The sequence below is a fragment of the Anolis sagrei genome, chromosome X (genome assembly GCF_037176765.1).
Source record: "Anolis sagrei isolate rAnoSag1 chromosome X, rAnoSag1.mat, whole genome shotgun sequence".
Lineage (NCBI taxonomy): Eukaryota > Metazoa > Chordata > Lepidosauria > Squamata > Dactyloidae > Anolis > Anolis sagrei.
In genome coordinates, this window is record NC_090034.1 from 67,449,679 (window position 1) to 67,471,466 (window position 21,788).

Sequence of the window (21,788 nt, forward strand, 5' to 3'; positions counted from 1 at the left end):
AAGAAGATCCAACCAGTCCATACTCCAGGAAATAATGTCTGATTCCTCACTGGGGGGAAGGATATTAGAGGCAAAGATGAAGTACTTTGGCCACATCATGAGAAGGCAGGCAACCTTGGAGAAGATAATGATGCTGGGGAAAATGGAAGGAAAAAGGAAGAGGGGCCAACCAAGGGCAAGACGGATGGACGTTATCCTTGAAGTGACTAGCTTGACCTTGAAGGAGCTGGGGGTGGTGACAGATAACAAGGAGCTCTAGTGCGGGCTGGTCCATGAGGTCACAAAGAGTTGGAAGCGACTGAACAAATAAACAACAAAATGTGAAAAATTCTGTTTTCTGAATTTTGTGCAGAATAGGTCCACAACTATAGAATTTTCTGCCCAGGAAGCAGTGCTTTCCTGCACAGTGAAAGTTTCTGCACAAAACAGCATATGTTGCGACACAGCTGAAATCAGACAGTGTTTCTGACGGGGATGATGGGACTCAGGTTCACAGTTTGGTTTAAAATGTCCCTGCTATAGACAGTGAAGAAAAAATGCAGTTTCCCACAGCAAGGCATGAGAGTGTTGATAGCCAGGTGCAGACTGAGGAGGACAGTTCTTTGCCTTGTTCTCAGCCTGAAAATGAGCAAGCAGGAAAACAGGCTAACGCGGAGATTGACCTTGACGATATGGGAACTTTAGATCGGGCTGATCGGTCGGAATTCCATGTTCGAAGGAGTGAGAGGATAGCAAACAAGAGGGAGACCAGAGAAACGCCTTCATGTTTTGCAAAGGGTATTAAACAGGGTGTTTGAGACCAGATCTTTTGTCAAAGCAACTTTGCGTTTACCTAAGGAGCTTGCCTAGGCTAGGCTGGATTATCTTGCAGACTTTGTGTTCATGGTTTCCAGGACTTTGTCATGTTCTCTTGGGTCTTGCTTTGCTGATGCCTATTGGATTATGCTTCAAGTGCTATGTTATCCTGATCTTTTGAAACATTAATCTTTGTTTTTATGAACTTTTTACCTTTTATTTTTAATAAACCATAAAGACTTCTGGCTGTGTGCAGTTTGGTGTGTTCAGCAAGGTGAATCTACTCTGAGGTGCATCAGCATACACAATTGTCATGGTCCCAAGGATTTTCAAACAGGACACTCAACCTGTATTGTTCTTACAATTTGGAATGAATAATGGTGACTACCTCTCTGCTCACTTGAATATGTATTCTTTGTGAAGGCAATATTCTTGCTCGAAGGCTCCATCTACACTGCCATATAATCCAGTTTCAGAATGCAAATTAATTTCATTGAACAGGATTATATGGCAGAGTAGACTCATATAATCCAGTTCAATATGACCGTTATAATGCAGTTCAATTTGGATTATATGACAGTGTAGATGGGGTCTGAGTCTATGCTGATCATTATAATGCAGTTCAGACTAGATTATATGGCAGTGTAGATGGGGCCTGAGTTTACACAGCCCTAACAACCTCTGAGGATGCCTGCCATAGATGCAGGCAAAGCATCAGGAGAGAATGCTTCTAGAACATGGCCATACAGCCCGAAAAACCTACAACAACCCAGTGTAGATGGGGCCTGAGTCTACACTGATCATTATAAATTAACTAATTTATGAGGCCATAAAAAATACTCCAGCAAAGCACTCCAGCAAAAGCATGCGGGGAATGCGGAAGTACTTCATCAGTGTCACAGATGGACGATGAAAGTGACAGCGCCCCTGGCGGCCGGAAAAAGTTAAATAGCCTCTGTGTATGTCTGTATACGTTGTATGTCAAATTGGCATTGAATGTTTGCCACATATGTGTACACTGTAATCCACCCTGAGTCCCCTGCGGGGTGAGAAGGGCGGAATATAAATACTGTAAATAACTAAATAAATAAATAATGCAGTTCAAACTGAATTATATGGCAGTGTACATGGGGCCTGAGTCTACACTGAACACTACAATACAGTTTGAACTGTATTATATGGCAGTATCTATGGGGCCTAAGATTCCTCCACATTACTATTGGGAGACCAAGCCCTAAAAGACTCAGATTTATGTCTTGAGATTTGTAACTCCAATTATGCCACCATTCAATCAAGTTTGGCTTTCAAATACAATCTATGTGATAGTCCAATGGCACTGATGCCTTTTGTCATGTGGGACATTTTGTGGACATCACATTGGGAAACGTAAAGAGATGGGACAGAGGAGAAGTTTTGAAAAACTTCCACCTTTCCCACCTCCTTACTAAAGCACCTATTTCAGTCTATTATTTATCCAATTATATCTGAATATAAAAATTCAGCTCTACTAAAGACTTTAATTAAAGGATTAAGGAAGTTATTCAGCTACTCTAATGAAGTCCAGCCGAGAAGACCGATCAGAATGGATTAAGAAAGTGGGGATCAAGCAGACTGGCATCGCTCCACCAGCCAGCCCTGTTCTGACACTTCCCTCACTTCCGCCCACTTCCAGGCAGGAGCACTAAAGAGATTCCTTGAGATTTAAACATGCTAAGTGTATAGTTTACTTATCCGTGGCAACTGAGGAAGACGGCTTTGTCAAAACATGTTTGGCACTACTCATTTATGAGACCAAAGATATAGGAAACTCTTCTTTAGCAATTTCATACCTGCTTCTGCTTGCTTCTATTGCTGCTGCTGATGCTGTTGTGTTCTTGTTCTTGTTGTTGTTATCGACACAAAAGCATAGTATGTCACAGCGAACAAGATCTATATGCTGGATTTTGTATCACAAAATCACAAGTCGAACACTTCCCAAGCTAGGACTGTGTGATGTATTTTCGAATGATGCATGCAGATCTAAGTAAGGTGGCCTTTTGCAGTTGACAGATTGTGATTTTGTCGATGTTTATTGTTTCCAAATGATGGCTGAGATCTTTTGGCATGGCACCCAGTGCGCCGATGACCACTGGGACCACCTGTACTGATTTATGCCAGAGCCTTTGAAGTTTGATTTTGAGGTCTTGATAGCGGCTGAGTTTTTCTTGTAGTTTTTCCTCAATGCGACTGTCACCTGGAATGGTGACATCAATAATCCAGACTTTTTTCTTTTCCACAATCTGATGTGTTGTGTTCCAAAACTTTGTCAGTCTGGATTCGAAAGTCCCACAGTATTTTTGCATGTTCATTTTCCACAACCGTTGCGGGTTTATGATCCCACCAATTCTTTACTGCTGTCAGCTGGTACTTGCGACATAAGTTGTTGTTGTTGTTGTTTTTATCGTGTGTGGTTTCTAGGCTGTATGGTTTCAGAGGATCATCTGAAGATGCCAGACACATATGCAGGCAAAAGGTCAGGAGAAAAAGCTGCTAGAACATGGCCATACAGCCTGGAAACCACACAACACCCAGTGATTCCAGCCATGAAAGCCTTTGACCATACATTATTGTGGAGGCACAATGGGTCAAACGCTTGTGCCGGCAAGTCGCTTCTGGTGTGAGAGAAGAATTGGCCATCTGCAAGGACATTTCCCAGGGAATGCCCAGATCACTGATGTTTTACCATCCTTGTGGGAGGCTTTTCTCATGTCATGCATGAGAAGCTAGAGCTTGACAGACGGGAGCTTACCCCACTCCCCGGATTCAAAGTGCTGACCTGTCGGTCGACCAGTCCTGTCAGGACAAGTGTTTAACCCATTGCATCACCGGGGCCCCCAATGTAACTGCTACAGTTATAGAGATGCCACAAATGGAGGAAAGTTGTTGTTGGTTAAGTTTTGGTTACAATGCAATGTATTTATTAGAGCTGTGCAAAACTTTGTTTGTAACTCGTTTGTTGTATCTATTTCGTACGATTTGTACATACAAAGTGATATTTAGACACGTGAAAGGTGCCCACGCAAAAATACTTACATTATTTCTAATTAGTTATTCATAAGTGGTTACTTCAGCTCCATGAGACTGATGTGATTTCAGTTTAAAGTTGGCCTGTTGTTGGCACAACTCTAAATTCACATCAGTTGCATCAGACATCAGGTTCACTAAATCAAGCTTGCTTTGAATCTAAGAAACTAGAGTCATTGGTTTGAGGAGAAATTGCTGCAAATCTGCCTCAGGGTGAACAGACTATATTGCTTGCAAAGCAAGGGAAATTGTGTAACCAGAGCTGATTCGTGCTGTCACCGGGACAGAAAGTGCTTCGAAGAAATATATGAAACCCATCTTGGCTTTGTTCTCCTATGTTCAATGGGCCCAGCGGTGCTGCCTTTAATTCTGCCCTTCGGTGACGGTTTCTTCCCACATAAATATTCAAATTACCAACAGGTTGCCTGTGATATGGATTGGGATTCAAGCAGGGAGAAAGGGGCTTTAACTGTTACCTCTTCTTGCCCAAACTATGGCAGTCTAATCCAGACCTCAATCACAAAAGAGCCACAGTGAAGTCACGTCTCAAGAAGGTGTTGAGAAATGGAGCAAAGACATCCTTAACTATCAAATGCAATTGTTGGTAGATGTGAGCTCCGTCTATTAATCAATAATAATAATAATAATAATAATAATAATAATAATAATTTAATAAGGTTGAACACTGTTGTATACTCCTCTTCTGAGGAGGAAGGGGTAGAACAGGAGGCTGAAGATATAAGAGTTAGGGATTTGGGGCCACGTGTTGAGGAGGAAGAAGAGGGCCAAGAAAACATACTGCCAGTTCCTACCTTTCAGGAATGCCGAAGGGCAAAAGAAGAAAGGATAAAGTCAGCTAGAATTTTTGCAAGGATGATGAGCAATCAGACACCCTAGGAACACCTGTGCTGGGAGCGGAGGGCTTTAAATCAGCAGTAAAGCAAGGGGTCAATGCTGGCAGCAACTATTCTACTCAGTGCTTCGGTTTCCTTGTTTGCAGCACCAGGAAATGCCTCACAAAGATTTTTGACAAAGACTTTGGTTTGATGTCTGCTGTAAGACTTTTGCTTTGCTTTTGGGATTTTCTGCCTGTTCCTTTGCTGCTGTTTGTTAAGAGTATTCTCATTTTGCTGAAGTAAAGTTTTTTTGTTACTTTAACCCTTGTTATAAAGCTGTTTCTGTGGCAAAACAGGACAAACATGTTGAAAGCCATCCACTGCATGGCTATCAGTCTTCTCCCAGTAAACTCAAAGCTTCATGAGAACCACCACTTAATGTTTTCCCAGCAACCAAAAGAGTGTCCCTCTGGGCAGCTAAACCAGGAAATCCCAATGGGATGACCCCCTACGAGGGTCTATTTTTATCAGTTTTGTACTATTTTATGCAATGCCTAAATAAATAAAAAAAACTATTAATCATAGAATCAAAGAGTTGGAAGAGATCTCATGGGCCATCCAGTCCAACTCCCTGCCAAGAAGCAGGGATATTGCATTCAAATCACCCCTGACAGATGGCCATCCAGCCTCTGTTTAAAAGCTTTTAAAGAAGGAGCCTCCACCACACTCCGGGGCAGAGAGTTCCACTGCTGAACGGCTCTCACAGTCAGGAAGCTCTTCCTCATGTTCAGATGGAATCTCCTTTCTTGTAGTTTGAAGCCATTGTTTCGCGTCCTAGTCTCCAAGGAAACAGAAAACAAGCTTGCTCCATCCTCCCTGTGGCTTCCTCTTACATATTTATACATGGCTATCATATCTCCTCTCAGCCTTCTCTTCTTCAGGCTAAACATGCCCAGCTCTTTAAGCCGCTCCTCATAGGGCTTGTTCTCCAGACCCTTGATCATTTTAGTCGCCCTCCTCTGGACACATTCCAGCTTGTCAATATCTCTCTTGAATTGTGGTGCCCAGAATTGGACACAATATTCCAGGTGTGGTCTAACCAAAGCAGAATAGAGGGGTAGCATTACTTCCCTGGACCTAGACACTATGCTCCTATTGATGCAGGCCAAAATCCCATTGGCATTTTTTGCCGCCACATCACATTGTTGGCTCATGTTTAACTTGTTGTCCACGAGGACCCCAAGGTCTTTTTCACACGTACTGCTCTCGAGCCAGACATTGTCCCCCATTCTGTATTTTTTTTTTCAAAAAAGGGAAGGCAGCAATTAGAGAGCTGCCAGTTCGATGATGAAATTCTATGTTTATAAATTCTTGTTTATAAAGTTATTGTCCTCCCAACCCTGCTCTATGCCTGTGAGACGTGGACTGTCTACAGACGTCACATGCAACTCCTGGAACGATTCCATCAGCGCTGCCTCCGGAAAATCCTGCAAATCTCTTGAGAAGACAAGCGGACAAACGTCAGCGTGCTGGAAGAAGCAAAGACCACCAGCATTGAAGCGATGGTCCTCCGCCACCAACTCCGCTGGACCAGCCATGTTGTCCGGATGCCCGACCACCGTCTCCCAAAGCAGCTGCTCTACTCCGAACTCAAGAATGGAAAACGGAATGTTGGAGGACAGGAAAAGAGATTTAAAGATGGGCTCAAAGCCAACCTTAAAAACTCCGGCATAGACAGTGAGAACTGGGAAGCCCTGGCCCTTGACCGATCCAGCTGGAGGTCAGCTGTGACCAGCAGTGCTGCAAAATTTGAGGAGGCACGAGTGGAGGGTGAAAAAGAGAAACGTGCCAAGAGGAAGGCGCGTCAAGCCAACCCCGGCCGAGACCGCCTTCCACCTGGAAACCAATGCCCTCACTGCGGAAGAAGATGCAGAGCAAGAATAGGGCTCCACAGCCACATACGGACCCACAAGAATATTGGAAGACAATCATCCTCGGAAAGCGAGGGATTGCCTAAGTAAGTAAGTAAGAAATTCTATGCAACAGATTCGCACATTTCAGAGGCAGTTTTAATCCTTGGAAAAGTTACTTTTCATCATTAGAAAAGTTATCATTACCTTTTCCAACAGCTCTCCAGACCCTCCAGATAGCATTAGAACTATCAGAATCTTCAATCTATCACATTGGCTTTTGCGTTCAGAAAGCTGTAGTTAAAAAAAAAACGCAACTTTCCAAGTTGCACCACTCTTTCTTTTGGCAATGGAGGAGATTTAAATCTAAAACCTCCGTTCTATTCTCCGGAGACCGACGAGGCATCATAATTCCATCCTCCCCCTCTCTCCCCAGCATCTGTTTTCTTCTGTCCTATCTTATTATCAGAAATACGACTAGCAATTCCATTTTCCACCCTGGCAGTCTAGCATTCCATTATGCTTTGAGACAGTGAGCATCTTGAGGATAGATAGCTCTTTAAGCATACTGGGTAAGCTAAATCTCCCCCCAATTTTTTTCCCAGGGATTTTAATTCCCCCTCCCACCTTACTTTTACACGGGTTCCATTAGCTGTGATTTCCTTTCGACAAGTTGGCCATAAAACTGCCTCTGAAATGTGCGAATCTGTTGCATAGAATTTCATCATCGAACTGGCAGCTCTCTAATTGCTGCCTTCCCTTTTTTGAAAAAAAAATGGCTTGTTTTACGCTCCTGCTCAAAGTGCTTTCAACACAGAATAGATCAACATGATTTCCCATACTCTGCCACCCCCCCCCCCTTTCCCTACAACTGGTTCAATTAGTGGGAAACTAATTCTCAAGGGAGCAGAAGTCCTGGAAGAAGGCCTATGGTGATGCTATGAGGAAGCTTTGGGTATTTTGCTCATTGAGCCATAATGAAAATGGGGAAAGGGAACATGTAGATATTTTGCTCCTTCTTTGCAAAAACTACACAGGGGTGTGAAGGCAGGAGCAGGGCAAGTTTGGCTGATGGAAGCCAACCACAGCTCAGGGAATGCTCTGAATGGGGAGTAGGAATGCAATTAAGCAAATATAATGAAACAGAGGACTGTCTCTGTGAGAAGGCATATAGGATTTGGTTTTGAATGGATCTGACAGAGAAAGGAGAGTCAGATGAATAGGAGCTTAGGGAGCTGTGGCTAATTGAAAGTTCAAGGATTCATATATGAATGCCATGTGTCTTAAAAAGTAGGGCTGGGCGGTTTCATTTCGTTAATTCGTAATTCGTTAATAATTCCTTAATTTTCTTGATTACGAAGCGATAACGAACCATTCTGGAGTAATTTTTTTAAAAAACGAATTTTTAAATACGTTTTGTAAATGCTTCGTAATTCGTTATGTATTCGTTTCGTTATCGTTTTGAGGTCGTTTCGTTATTATTTCCGCATGTCTGGGGCAAGTTTTATAGTTGTTTTTTGTTCAATTAGTAAAAAAAAATTTATAATATCACACCAACAGTCAACAACAGAGGGAGAGGGAAGCTTCAGAAGTTCCCCCTGTCCCATTTGGAGGTTTTTTAGCGTATTTCGCGGTCACGTCCGCCATTAACGAATCGATTCGTTATTGTTTCGGAAATTGTTTCGTTAATGTTTTGTAATTTTTTTCACATTTACGAAATTTCTTAAATATCGAACTTTTTAAAAGGAAAATTTTGTAATTATTTTAAATAACGAAACGCAAAAACCCCCAAAAAACGAATCGATTTTAGAAACAAATTTTTCCGTTGTTACCCAGGCCTATTAAAAAGCTTTCATTTGTTTTACCGCTGTCTCTGGTTGTTTACAGTACATTTGGTGCAGGCTGTCATAGAATTTACTTACTTAGGTGGTCCCTCATACCCCGAGGATGATGGTCCTCCAAGTTCAGTGTCCGTAGGTGGCTGCGGAGCTCTATTCTTGATCCGCATGTTCTCTCGCAGTGAGGACATCGGTTTCCAGGTGGAAGGTGGTCCCGGTCAGGGTTGGCTTGATACGCCTTCCTCTTGGCATGTTTCTCCCTTTCATCCTCCATTCATGTTTCTTTGAATATCACAGCACTGCTGGTCACAGCTGACCTCTAGTTAGAGTGCTCAAGGGCCAGGGCTTCCCAAGTTCAGTGTCTTGGTGGTGGGTCCATAGGTGGCTGCGGAGCCCTATTCTTCATCTGCATGTTCTCCCACAGTGAGAACATCAGTTTCCAGGTGGAAGGTGGTCCCAATCAGGGTTGTCTTGACACACTTTCTTCCTCTTGGCACATTTCTCCCTTTCACCTTCCATTCATGGTCACAGCTGACTTCCAGTTAGAGCACTCAAGGGCCACGGCTTCCCAGTTCTCGGTGTCTATGCCATAGTTTTTAAGATTGGTTTTAAGCCCATCTTTAAATCCCTTTTCCTGTCTACGAACATTACATTTCCTGTTCTTGAGTTAGATGTATAGTAACTGCTTTGGAGGTGGTGATCAGGCATTCAGACAACGTGGTCAGTCCAGCACAGTTGATGGTATAGGAGCATCGCTTCAATGCTGGTGGTCTTTGCTTCTTCCAGCACACTGACATTTGTCTGCCTGTCTTCCCGGTCATAGAAAAATCACCACTATGACACAGCCACAGGTCCACATACAAGGAGTCATCCTGAGGCCAAAGTACCCAATGCAAGATGGGGAGAAATGGCAGGGTGAGTGATAAAAGGCCAAGGTTTGGCATTCTATCCCTCTTTGCTTCCAAGGTGCCCATGGTGGTGTAAATCAATTGGATTACTGTAATGCACTCTACGTGGGGATGCCCTTGAAAACGGCCTGGAAATTTCAATTGGTCCAATGGGCGGCGGCCAGGTTGTTAACCGGTGCTCCTTACAGGGAGAGGTCAACCCTCCTGGTTAAGGAGCTCCACTGGTGCAGGTGCTTACCTATAAAGCCCTGAACGGTTTGGGACCTGCCTACCTGTGTGACGCATCTCTGCTTACGAACCCACACGATCTCTTCAATCATCTGGAGAGGCCTTGCTCACGATCCCACCTCCATCGCAAGCGCAATTGGTGGGAACGAGGGACAGGGCCTTCTTGTTGGTGGCCCCTCGACTCTGGAACTCTCTCCCTAAGGACATCAGGCATGCCCCAACATTGGCAATTTTTAGGAGGAGCTTGAAAACGTGGTTGTTCCAGTGTGCCTTCCCAGAATAAGGAAACTCCAAGCAATAGGTCCCCAAATGCACTTTACTAGAGACCCAGGATATCTGCATGCCCCATCCCCCTCCAAATACCTACCCTTTTCACCTGGTCATGCCTAGCACATTTTTAATTTTAACTATTACATTTGGCCCTGCCATGGATTTTAATGCGTCGTGGTGTTTTGTTAATGTTTATTGCTTTGTTTTGAGTTCATTTTGTTGTATTGTTGTTGTTGTGTTTTTACTGATATATTTGGGCTCGGCCTCATGTAAGCCGCACCGAGTCCTCCGAGAGATGGTAGCACCGAGTCCTCCGAGAGATGGTAGCGGGTACAAATAAAGGATTATTATTATTATTATTATTATTATTATTATTATTGTACCAAAAGTGGCGATCTCTGGGCTTGATCTGGTCCCTAAGCTGACAACTTTCCATGAAAGGAAGGAACAACTGTAGGCAATGGGCTAGTTCTTGATGCCGAGGAGATCTTTTATTTATTTATTTTTATTTATTTAAGGCATTTGTATCCCATCCTATCTCAACCTCCACAGAGGGACTCAAGGCAGCTACCAACCGGCACAACACAGTGCCAACAACAGAGTAAAAGCATAAATACACATATTATAATAAAAAAGATATAAAAATACATTTAAAAACAGTTTGCCGATTTAAGTCGTCATCCTAAAAACAGATCCTCTTATGAACATTCCTGTTCTGGTACTGTAAACTCAACCCTCTCCCAGATATGTATCTTATCATGGTGAGAGGATTGGAGTGTGCCACAGTGGCTGAGCGTGACTATGTCAGAAGACTAGATTCAGTCAAAAGCTCCAATCCTGAGTAGAGTGGCATCAGCAGAAGAGACCTGATGATTCTGATGGTGAGGACAAGGAAGCAGCCCAAGAAGGAAAGCTCAAAGTAAGAGAGGATCCTCTGAAGATGCCAGAATCATAGAATCAAAGAGTTGGAAGAGACCTCATGGGCCATCCAGTCCAACCCCCTGCCAAGAGGCAGGAATATTGCATTCAAATCACCCCTGACAGATGGCCATCCAGCCTCTGCTTAAAAGCTTCCAAAGAAGGAGCCTCCACCACACTCCGGGGCAGAGAGTTCCACTGCTGAACGGCTCTCACAGTCAGGAAGTTCTTCCTAATGTTCAGATGGAATCTCCTCTCTTGTAGTTTGAGATGCAGCCACAGATGCAGGCGAAATGTTAGAAGAAAATGCTGATAGAATACAGCCACACAGCCTGGAAACCACACAACACTCCAGTGATTCCAGCCGTGAAAGCCTTCGACAATACATTAAGAGAAGATTCACATTCTCAAACTGCTAAAGTACAAGTCTTCCATGCAGAAGGTCCTAGGATCAATTCCTTGACACCCCCAATTAAAGGATCTCAAGCAGCAGTGCTGGCTGAAAGCTGGCAGAATAGTTGTCAGCCGCCAGCTCACTATTCCCTTAACCAAAGGATGAAGGTGGAAATGTGCTTTTGTTTTGAACCGCAACTTTGCCATTCTAAGAAATATTCCCCACAAAAGGCCAAATTCTATAGCATAGCTGTCAGTAAGGGAGAAACCCTGTCAGGTTTTTCCCCCCTCAATTCATAATTGTTCCACTGCATTGTCTTCTGTCTTGACTAATGTCTCATTGTGCAAAGGAACATTTCAGCATAATAAGCCGTTTTCTCTCCCTCTCCTATTTTCTAGAATGTTAGACTCTCAGAATGAATGCATCATGCTGAAGGTGCCTACCTTGAGGTACAGCAAGATCCCAGTATTCACTACAACTCCCAAATGTCAAGATTCTATTTTCCCAAAACTCCATCAGTGTTCACATTTGGGCATAGTGAGTATTTGTGTAGAGTTTGGTCCAGATCCATCCTTGTTTGAGTCCACAGTGCTCCCTGGTTGTAGGTGAACTACAACTCCAAAACCAAAGGACACTGCCCACCAAACCCTTCCAGTATTTTCTGTTGGTCATGAGAGAACTGTGTGCCAAGTTTGGTCCAATTCCATCATTGGTGGCGTTCAGAATGCTCTTTGATTGTAGGTGAACTATAAATCCCAGCAACTACAACTCCCAAATGACAAAATCAATTTTTTTGAGTGAAGGACATACATTGGGCTGTTAGGTGTCTTGTGTCCAAATTTGGTGTCAATTCGTCCAGTGGTTTCTGAGTTCTGTTAATCCCACAAACGAACATTACATTTTTATTTATATAGATAATAAGAATTGCCATCTAATTCCATTGTACTACATTAGGTTCAAAACCATTAGTTTCTCATTGATATTACATCATCAGGAAAAGAGGAAAATAGCTTCACAAATGTGTATTACCTTCATAGTTTGCTTTGAATCCCAATAAGTTCCTCACACTGTCTGTCTGGAACAGAAGCCACATCTGATGCTGGGTGCTGACAATCAGATCAGGGACTGTTGTACCTGTTAAACTGCGAAGAAAGAAGACAAACTAGTAGTAGGAGTACTCACCCCCCTAACAAACATCTGTTCATACAGTCCTCCATATCTGTGGCTCTCTAGGTCCTCCAGTACGATTCTATGGTCAACTTCTCTCTGGGTGCATTTGTGTCTGTCTATCATCTATCTATTATCTATCTATCTATCTATCTATCTATCAATCATCTGACACTATGATTGCATCTGTATTATACATCTCTGTATAATTTGGACTAAACATGTATTTAGGGTGACAAATTTATGATCCTTGTCAAGTCATTCACTCTAGAGAGTTATTATGCTTTAACGTTTGCAAACTGACTAATGCAGGAGCAGTGAGTTAGCACAATCGTAAATCAGAACTCCTAGAATTTGAGGACTTGTGTGTGGTGTGTGTGTGTTTACCACAGGGACAAAGACCCTGGAATGATATTAAATGGCTGATTCCACATCACTGGATTTGCAAGTCTATCTCCGCAATCGCATCTCCTTCTATGAACCGGCACGTGCTCTAAGATCTTCTGGGGAGGCCCTTCTCTTGGTCCCACTACCGTCTCAAGCACGGTTGGTGGGGACGAGAGAGAGGGCCTTCTCAGTGGTGGCCCCCCACCTCTGGAATGCCCTTCCAAGGGAAATAAGACAGGCCCCATCCCTCCCCTCCTTTCGTAAGAGCTTGAAGACCTGGTGGTTTCAACAAGCCTTTGAAAATGACCAGTTCTAACTCAGCCCTACACATTGTCGAATACGGCCTTATTCTTCCTACCAATTACCCAGATCATTTCCTCTAATTGGCCCCAGAATGAACAGCCACAGACCTGTACCTAATATTATTGTTGCCTGCCATAGCATTGCACTTAATTCCCAGGCCAACTAGAATTTTTGAGTTTGCACCAATCTTGGCCCGGCCTTTTTAAATTTCTTAATCGCCTTGAACAGGCAGGATTCTTTTAATATATGTGTGTTATGGCGACAATTTTTATGCTTATATTTTGTTTTGTTCATTTTATGGTTATGTTGCTTTTTACTTTGTATGTTTTATGATGTTACCTGGTTCCCCTCGGGGAGATGGAGCGGTACATAAATAAATTATTATTATTATTATTATTATTATTATTATTATTATTATTATGTCATCAAAACACAACACAGAAATTCATAAAAGTTTGCTATTTTTCACCTGGTTTCAGTTATTGGGAGATTTCCAGCACTTTGGGGTGTCTTCTGGAGTGGTGATAAGCAAAAACATTATGTTCAGAAGTGGATTGGGGCATTTGGGGGGTTATTCCAGGTTTAAAAAAAAGAGTCTCAAAATTTTGAAATTTGAGAGGACCTATGAGACTTGAGGAGGTCTCCAGACAGGTATTGGGGACCTCAAAAGTCAGGCCTGGATACCACAAGTAGTCTAAAAGGTGAACTTTCCCCATTCTCATTTACCTTAAAGTCTTTCATAACCTAATATTAGATCCTGATGTAAACTCTAGGTAACTGTAACCTATATTTCAATCTACTTCAAGCTTGATTCCCTAAAAAGCCACCAGATACATTCCTCAAGGAAACCTGTCTGACTACTTCACAATATAGTTCAGAGGGCCAAAGAAAATGCCTGTCCTTCATCATGTTTATGGGGAAATCATCTCTGAAAGGCTGGTGATGATGCCATTTTGAGTGATTATGATTATATATGTTGCTTGCGTGAACTGCTCAATATATTATTTTGATACTCTTTAGTGATTGTTTTATGATAGCGTCATGACAGTTTTATTGATTTTCAACACGTTTGTATCTGTAGGGTTGGTGGTTTTGTTTTGTCTCCTGGCTCACTTCCACCCAGATTTATGTGTGTATTTGTATAGAATGGCTATTTGTCTGTTTGTTTGTTTTTAAGAAAAAAGATTAAAAAGAAAAGGTGGCCTGAAATTCAGACCAAAAATTAGGAATGGCCAAGAGGCAGCATGGGTGTGTGTTGGCGGGGGGGGGGGGGGGGCATACCATACTTATGTTATGTATTTTAAATATGCTATGTTCTAACTTTGTTGATTGGGCTTGGCTCCATGTAAGCCGCCCCAAGTTCCTTCGGGGAGATGGAGATGGGGTATAAGAATAAGTTATTTCACTTTTTTTCTGGAAGAATCCACATCCTACAAAGAGCATTGCATTGCCTTAAACTGTTCATTTGCTCAAACTATTTATTTATTAATTTATTTAGAACACTAGCTGTGCCCTGCCACGCGTTGCTGTGGCCTATAGTAAGATTTTTCAAAGTAGAGGTAGATATCTGGACTATTATGAAAGAGAGGTACCTACTAGGGCTGGGCAACCACGGAAAAATTTGTTTCTAAACTCGATTTGTTTTTAGGGGGGTTTTGCGTTTCGATTTTTAAAATAATTCCAAAATTTTTCTTTAAAAAAGTTCGAATTTTACGAAATTTCTGAAATTACGAAACAATTATGAAACAATTGCGAATCGATTCGTTAATGGCGGATGCGACCGCGCAATACGCTAAAAAAACCTCCAAATGGGACAGGGGGAACTTCTGAAGCTTTCCTCTCCCTCTGTTGTTGACTGTTGGTGTGATAATTATATTTTTTTTCACTGATAAAACAAACAAACAACAACTATAAAACTTGCACCAGACATGCGGAAATAATAACGAAATGATTTCGAAACAATTACGAAATGAATTGAAAAATTCGTTTCGATTTTTAGTTGCTCCTGAATGGTTCAATATCGCTTCGTTATAAAAAAAAATAACGAATTAATAACGAATTACGAAATTAATGAACGAAACCGCCCAGCCCTAGTACCTACCTATTCCTTCCCCCCTTTTCCTTCCCCTTTCTCTCATTTCGTCCTTCTCTACCTCTTTTTTTCATTCCTTCTTTTGCTCTTTGGTTTCATCCCTTCTCTCTTTTCTTCCTTTTCTCCCCCTTTCTCTACTTCTTCCTTTGTCTCCTTTCTTCCCACCCTGTTTCCTTCCTTCTTTCACTTTTTATTTCCTTTTCTTCAGTCCCTAGAAAAAGAAAGTATGCCTGCAGTCTATCCTATTTGCTTTTCCCCAGGAGTAAGGTACACAGAGCACATGGAGGATATTTCTATAATAATAATATAATAATAAAACTTTATTTATATACCGCTCCATCTCCCCGAGGGGACTCTGAGCGGTTCCCAGATAACATCACAAAACATACAAAGTAAAAACAACAAAACCATAAGATTAACAAAACAAAATATAAGCATAAAAATTGTCGCCATATTGAAAGAATCCTGCCTGTTCAAGGCAATTAAAATGTTTTAAAAGGCTGGGCCAAGATTTGTGCAAGCCCTAAAATTCTAGGGGGCCCAGGAATTAAGTGCTATGCTATGGCAGGCAATAATAATATTAGGTACACCCTGTGGCTGTTCATTCCGGGACTGATTAGAGGAAATGATCTGGGTAATTGGTAGGAAGAATAAGGCCGTATTGGACAATGTGTAGGGCCGAGTTAGAACTGGTCATTTTCAAAGGCTTGTTGAAACCACCAGGTCTTCAAGCTCTTACAAAAGGAGGGGAGGGATGGGGCCTGTCTTATTTCCCTTGGAAGGGTGTTCCAGATGTGGGGGGGGGGGGCACCACTGAGAAGGCCCTCTCTCTCGTCCCCACCAACTGCGCTTGAGACGGTAGTGGGACCGAGAGGAGGGCCTCCCCGGAAGATCTTAGAGCTCATGCCGGTTCATAGAAGGAGATGTGATCGCAGAGATAGGGCTTTATAGGTCATGACCTGCACCTTGAATTTGGCTCGGCAACTTATCGGCAGCCAATGAAGCTGTTTTAATAGGGATGTTGTATGCTCCCTCTAGTTTGCTCCAGTAAGGATCTTGGCTGCCGCTCGTTGTACCAGTTCAAACTTCCGGGCCATCTTCAAGGGCAGTCACACATAGAGCGCATTGCAATAGTCGAGTTTGGATGTAACCAAGGCGTGGACCACCCTGGCCAAGTATGTATGTAAGTATCTCCATGTTTAAGGATGTTTCAATGATAATGGGGAGGAAAGAAATCTTCCTTCTCCCTGAAAGTACCTTCAAATAGGCAACATTAATAACAACCTACCTGTTGTTGACCTCACCCCATCATGAAAACAGTTCCTGGGTCCCTGCTCCCCAGAGACACAGAACGTTTCAATTACATGCATCTCTCAATGCATAATTCATCTCTCTGTCCATTCCTCTTCCAGAAAGGACCAACGACGGTGACTACCTTGGGCTGAGAGGGGAATTGGTAATGGCATTACCTTCCCCCATAATTCAGTCTTGGCACAATCTAATGTACTTGTTTTTCCTGGGCAGTTAATGTAATGTAGTTTGAATGATTGCTTACTAGATGCATTTGTAGTCTCAAGGTCAGATGAAGCTTTGATTTGGCCAAAGAACATCTCAGGGTCATTTTGGCTCACTGACAATCATTTTGAATTATCCAGTGAAGGGATAAGAGAAATTCAGTGTAGGTTGAAGAAAAGAAAGCTATGCCTCAATTTATTGGATTTTTATCCCACGTTTTCATTTGGACACCCATTGTTCTGAATACAGCTTTGTTGAGCTGTTAGAACTGTCCAAGCACATTGGTAAACCCAATTGTGATGGTTCTTACTTGCTTTCTTTTGGCAGGTGAGGATGCTTTTATTGAAGTTTTAATTATGAAGGAGAAGTGCTTGTGTGAAACAACTTGCTGTAACTTAAACTGTTTTTTTAAATGTTATTTAATGCTTTTATGAATGTTTTATCTTAATCTTTTCAAAATTATTTTAAGCCATCTTGAATCCCATCTCAGGAGAAAGGCAGAATATCAATTCAATAGACAAACAAGAGTAAGTTGCCCCTCTCCTTCATGTGACCCTTCCCTACTGCTGACTTCCTCCTTTCAGTATCCTTTGGGATGAAACAGTCCCTGTTCCTATATCCAAGGTCTTGTCTCTGTTCTTGACTCTGTATTTGGACTGCTTTTCTACATGTGACTCCAGACTGTATTTGGATCTATCCCGATACCATAATGGTCTGTAAGCTCCAGGATGAAGTATCTCCCTAATTTTGCTGAAGTTTGAGATCCCATGAAATCGTCTTAATGGTCCAGTTGGCTCCTCTGGTGGAGTAGATCTGACTTCACTAAAGATTTTGCCTGTCTAAAAAATTCTTCAGTTGGCTCTAGTACAAGAAAGCAGCAGCAATTCATGGTCATATCTCAGTTGCTTGTCTACTAAATGATGTATAAGTTCACTTATGCTTCTGTGCTTGATGCACTTACCTTGACCATATTATATCTCCCTCACTTGTCTAGACTTAACTGTCTTTAGACTTGATTTGTAACATTAGAAAATATTGACCATTTCTGCTACCTTGGTGGCCACCTCTTCACAGAAGTCAACATTGATACTGAAATACAACACCGCCTGAGCTCTGCGAGTGCAGCATTTTTCCAAATGAAGCAGAGACTCGTTGAGGACTGGGACGTCTGTAGAGATACCAAGGTGCTTGTTTATAAAGGAAATGTCTCCCAACTCTTCTATATGCCTGTGAAACGTGGACTGTCTACAGACATCACACTCAACTTTGAGAACAATTTGATTAGCACTGCCTCTCAAAAATCCTGCAGATCTCTTGGGAAGGCGAACAAATGTCAGCGTGCTGGAAGAAGCAAAGACCACCAACACTGAAGCGATGCTGCTGTGCCATCAACTCCGCTGGACTGGCCATGTTGTCTGAATGCCCAATCACTGTCTCCCAAAGCAGTTACTCTACTCCCAACTCAAGAACAGGAAATGTAATGTTGGTGGACAGGAAAAGAGATTGAAAGATGGGCTTAAAGCCAACCTTAAAAACTGTGGCATAGATATCGAGAACTAGGAAGCTGTGGACCTTGAGTACTCTAACTAGAGGTCAGCGGTGACCATGAATGGAGGGTGAAAGGGAGAAATGTGCCAAGAGGAAGAAGGTGTGTCAAGCCAACCCTGACCAGGACCACCTTCCACCTGGAAACTGATGTTCTCACTGTGGGAGAACTTGCAGATCAAGAATAGGACTCCACAGCCACCTATGAACCCACCCCCAAAACCCCAGACTTGGAGGACCATCATCCTCGGCCCCAAGGAAATGCCATTATCTTCTTCAAATAATGGGGAGAAATAGTGGAGGTGGACACCGCTGTGCCTCTTTCCTCATCTAAGTCATTTTCTAGCAGCAGAAATGCACTGTATCATTTGCAATAAGCAAACATGGATCCTAATGTACTGGAAAGGAGGGTGGAAGTGATATAGAATTCTCCATTCATGTGTACTTCTTGGCACAGAAGTCTCTAGAGTGAATTGTAACAAATTATTTTGAATTTCATATCTCTGATAGACATATGACATTGGTGCACTCAATTATTTATATGCCTATCAGATCCTGTAAAGAGAATGACCCCATTAGATAGCATGTTGGTTTACGTTTGCTGACTGCCCAAGAATGTTGCTTCTGGGCCATAATCCCAATGACTCTATCCCAATAGAATGACTAACTGGTCTTCAGGCGTCTTTAAACACACCAGCATAAATTGTTGAGCACACAAATGTGAATATATGCACTCCTTCTCCAAATCTTATCTCCCCCCGGTGACTCAGGCCTTCTTACACCAATAAGACCCACATAAAAACATCAGTAGAAAAGTCTACTTACACATAGAGCACGGTTTTCTGGTCTCCAACCTGACCTCCATCTCCCACGGTTAGTGTGTCATATCCTCTCTCCAAGTCAAATTCTTCAAAGCTGAGCTTGATGACCTATCAGAGATGCATGGCATTAGAACAAATGACTGGAACATTGTGATGGATCCATCCAAATAGGGGTGGGGAGTATGACAAATTGGGTAATGTGTACCATATTGGGGATGAGTACCATACCATAATGACCAGTCTACTGAATGTGATTGCTAGGTTCTTCAACTCAGATCTTCAGTGAGCTATGAAATTAATTGGATAGATCCCGTGGAAGTGGGAATCTCAGGTGATGTCCTGTTTTATCAGGATATTGTGAAACTACAGAACTTCACACAAGAAACAGCCTACAGATAATGTTTTGGGAGTCCACCTATTTAATTTTACACCAAAACTATGGAAGCTATGCATGAAATACACGTCAGTCATTTCTTCTGCAGTTAAAAGAGCAATCAGACTGGGAATAAAGAAATTCTAGTTTTAAATTACTGCTCAGCCATGAAGTTTATTGGGGATTCATGACAGCAAATCCTAATTTACAGCAGTATTGCAAGGGTATACTGCTCTGAATTCCTAGACAAAAGGGTGAGATCACACTTTTTATGAGGAAACGCATTGAGTGCCCTTGCATTTCAACGGCAAACAGGTGAATAGTGCTAATAGGAAATGAAACCCTTTAATGAGAGCATTTACTAAAATGAGAGATGTTTCAGATCTTTTAGCGAACCTTGAGGTTTATAGGAGTATACATTTAGAATATCCACCCATCCCACAGTCAGAAAGAGCAGAATAAGTATCAATTATGTTTGGTGCACATCAAAGCTATGGAAAGTTGACTAAGACAAAACATCTCTACAAAAAGAGAGAAAGTAACTTGGCTTGTTTGAGGGCTTACCTAGACGAAGGTCGAGTTAGGTACAACAACAACAACAACAACAACTAGAAGACTTTAATTATGGTCCATGAGCAGCACAGAGTGTAGCACAAAGAGGTCCAGCTAAGTAGTTGGCACCAAAAAAAAGGACTCTTGTTAGGGAAAGAGGTTCTATGGGAATATTGTTGTGGGTCTCACTTGCACAAATACAATAACCTTCATTTTAATATTTCTCCAAGGCAACTGCTTTAGCCCTTGGCTTTTGTGCATTACAATACAAAATAAATTGTTCCAAGCAAATGTAATCAAGGGAAATATATTCCCCACACTTGACTTGATTAAAAAACATGAAGAAGTAACAACAGGCTCATACTGATGCAAAAATAACCCAAGAAATCCAGCACTGTATACCAACAAGAAACAATATACTAGTAACTATCAATCATTCACCAGCACATAATTACTAACAATTTAATAAACTAACAATACAAGAAAACACTTACTAAGTTGTTGTTTTTTCTTTTTGTAAAATCAGACTCAATACAGGAAAACATGCAATAATTGGTATATTTGTTGTGAAATAAAAAGAGAGCATATCCTATGCTTTAGTAATTGAGTGGTCCAGAAATCAGGGGGTTACAATACAAGAGCTGTCAAAGAGCTAATTCAGTCCAAGTCAACCCTACGGTATTGGGCAGGATAACGGGAGAAGCAAGAAGTGATCATCAACCAGTTCAGTCAGCAGTTCAAATAAACAAAACAAATAAAAAGTAAAACAGGGTCATAGCCGATAGAAAGTCAAGGAAACATGAATACCAAAGAATATGGCTAGCTGTCAAAAAGAAGTGCTGGAAGCAACAAAGCTGTCAAAGCTTGGCAGGAAGATTTCTAGCCAGCTGTCTTCGGACACCAGGTGCTTAATCCAGTCACCATCTCCTACTTAGAAACCATTGAGAGCTGCACAGTTTCTCCTTGTCTTTTTGGTGATTGTTGAATTGTGTTAATGGATCTTCAGCATCTGCAGTCTCCTCTGACTCAACCCCTGACTCCTAAGTCTCAGGCCCCTTCTACATTGCCATATAAAATCCAGATTATCTGCTTTGAACTGGATTATATAGCAGTGTAGACTTATATAATCCAAAGCAGATAATGTGTGGATATCTTCTTTGATGATCTGGATTATACAGCAGTGTAGATCCTGGCCATATGCTTCCTCTTTTCCATCTGAATTGTCCAGTGCTTAGAGGTCCAATTCACACGCAACAATCTCGGTTTAATAAAATAGAGCTCTGATCTCTGGAGCCACTTTGGTTAAAACAGGAATCAGTAACACATTCACATTTGCTCCATTTAGATTGTTGAAGGTGACATGTAGAGAGAAGCCACTCCATTTGAAAGGGATTGAGAATCTGGTCTTTTTTTAAAAAAAGTTATTACCCTCCACAGGGCTCTGTAGAGCTTTCCAGGTATCTTCATGCATTTAACCCATTTTTGCTGTTGTTTAGTGCCTTCAAGGTGACACCAACTTTGTGGTGATTTGATCTAGGTTCTTTTTGATGTCACACTCAATGGGTTCAAATGACAGAAAAGGAGATTCCACCTGAACATTGGGAAGAACTTCCTGATTGTAATTCAACAGTGGAACTCTGCATCTTGGAGTTTAATGGAAGCTCTTTTGTTGGAGGTTTTTGAACAGAGGCTGGGTGGTTATCTATCAGGAGTGCTTTGATTGTGCTTTTCCTGCATGGCAAGGGGTTGGATTGGATGGCCCATGTGGTCTATCCCAATTCTATTATTCTATGATTTGTTCATACCACTGTCTTGTTTTCTAAGGCTGAGAGAGTGTGACTTGGTCAAGGTCATTTGGTGGCTACCATGGCTG

The 21,788-nt window shown here is 42.0% G+C and overlaps 1 protein-coding gene across 5 annotated transcripts in view; it reads right to left on the reverse strand.

Annotated features, from left to right (window-relative positions):
* Window positions 1–21,788, reverse strand: part of CSMD2 (CUB and Sushi multiple domains 2) — a 984,984-nt gene that overhangs the window by 369,371 nt on the left and 593,825 nt on the right. For 4 of the 5 annotated variants that reach the window (XM_067473669.1, XM_067473670.1, XM_060784605.2 and 1 more), the window contains exons 11-12: window positions 18,995–19,098; window positions 12,190–12,302 (exon numbers count right to left, since the gene is read on the reverse strand). The exons of the other annotated variant lie outside the window; for it this stretch is intronic. In XM_067473669.1, coding sequence (XP_067329770.1) covers window positions 12,190–12,302; window positions 18,995–19,098 — 217 coding nt within the window. The remainder of the gene's footprint in view (window positions 1–12,189; window positions 12,303–18,994; window positions 19,099–21,788) is intronic. 5 annotated transcript variants of the gene reach the window in all.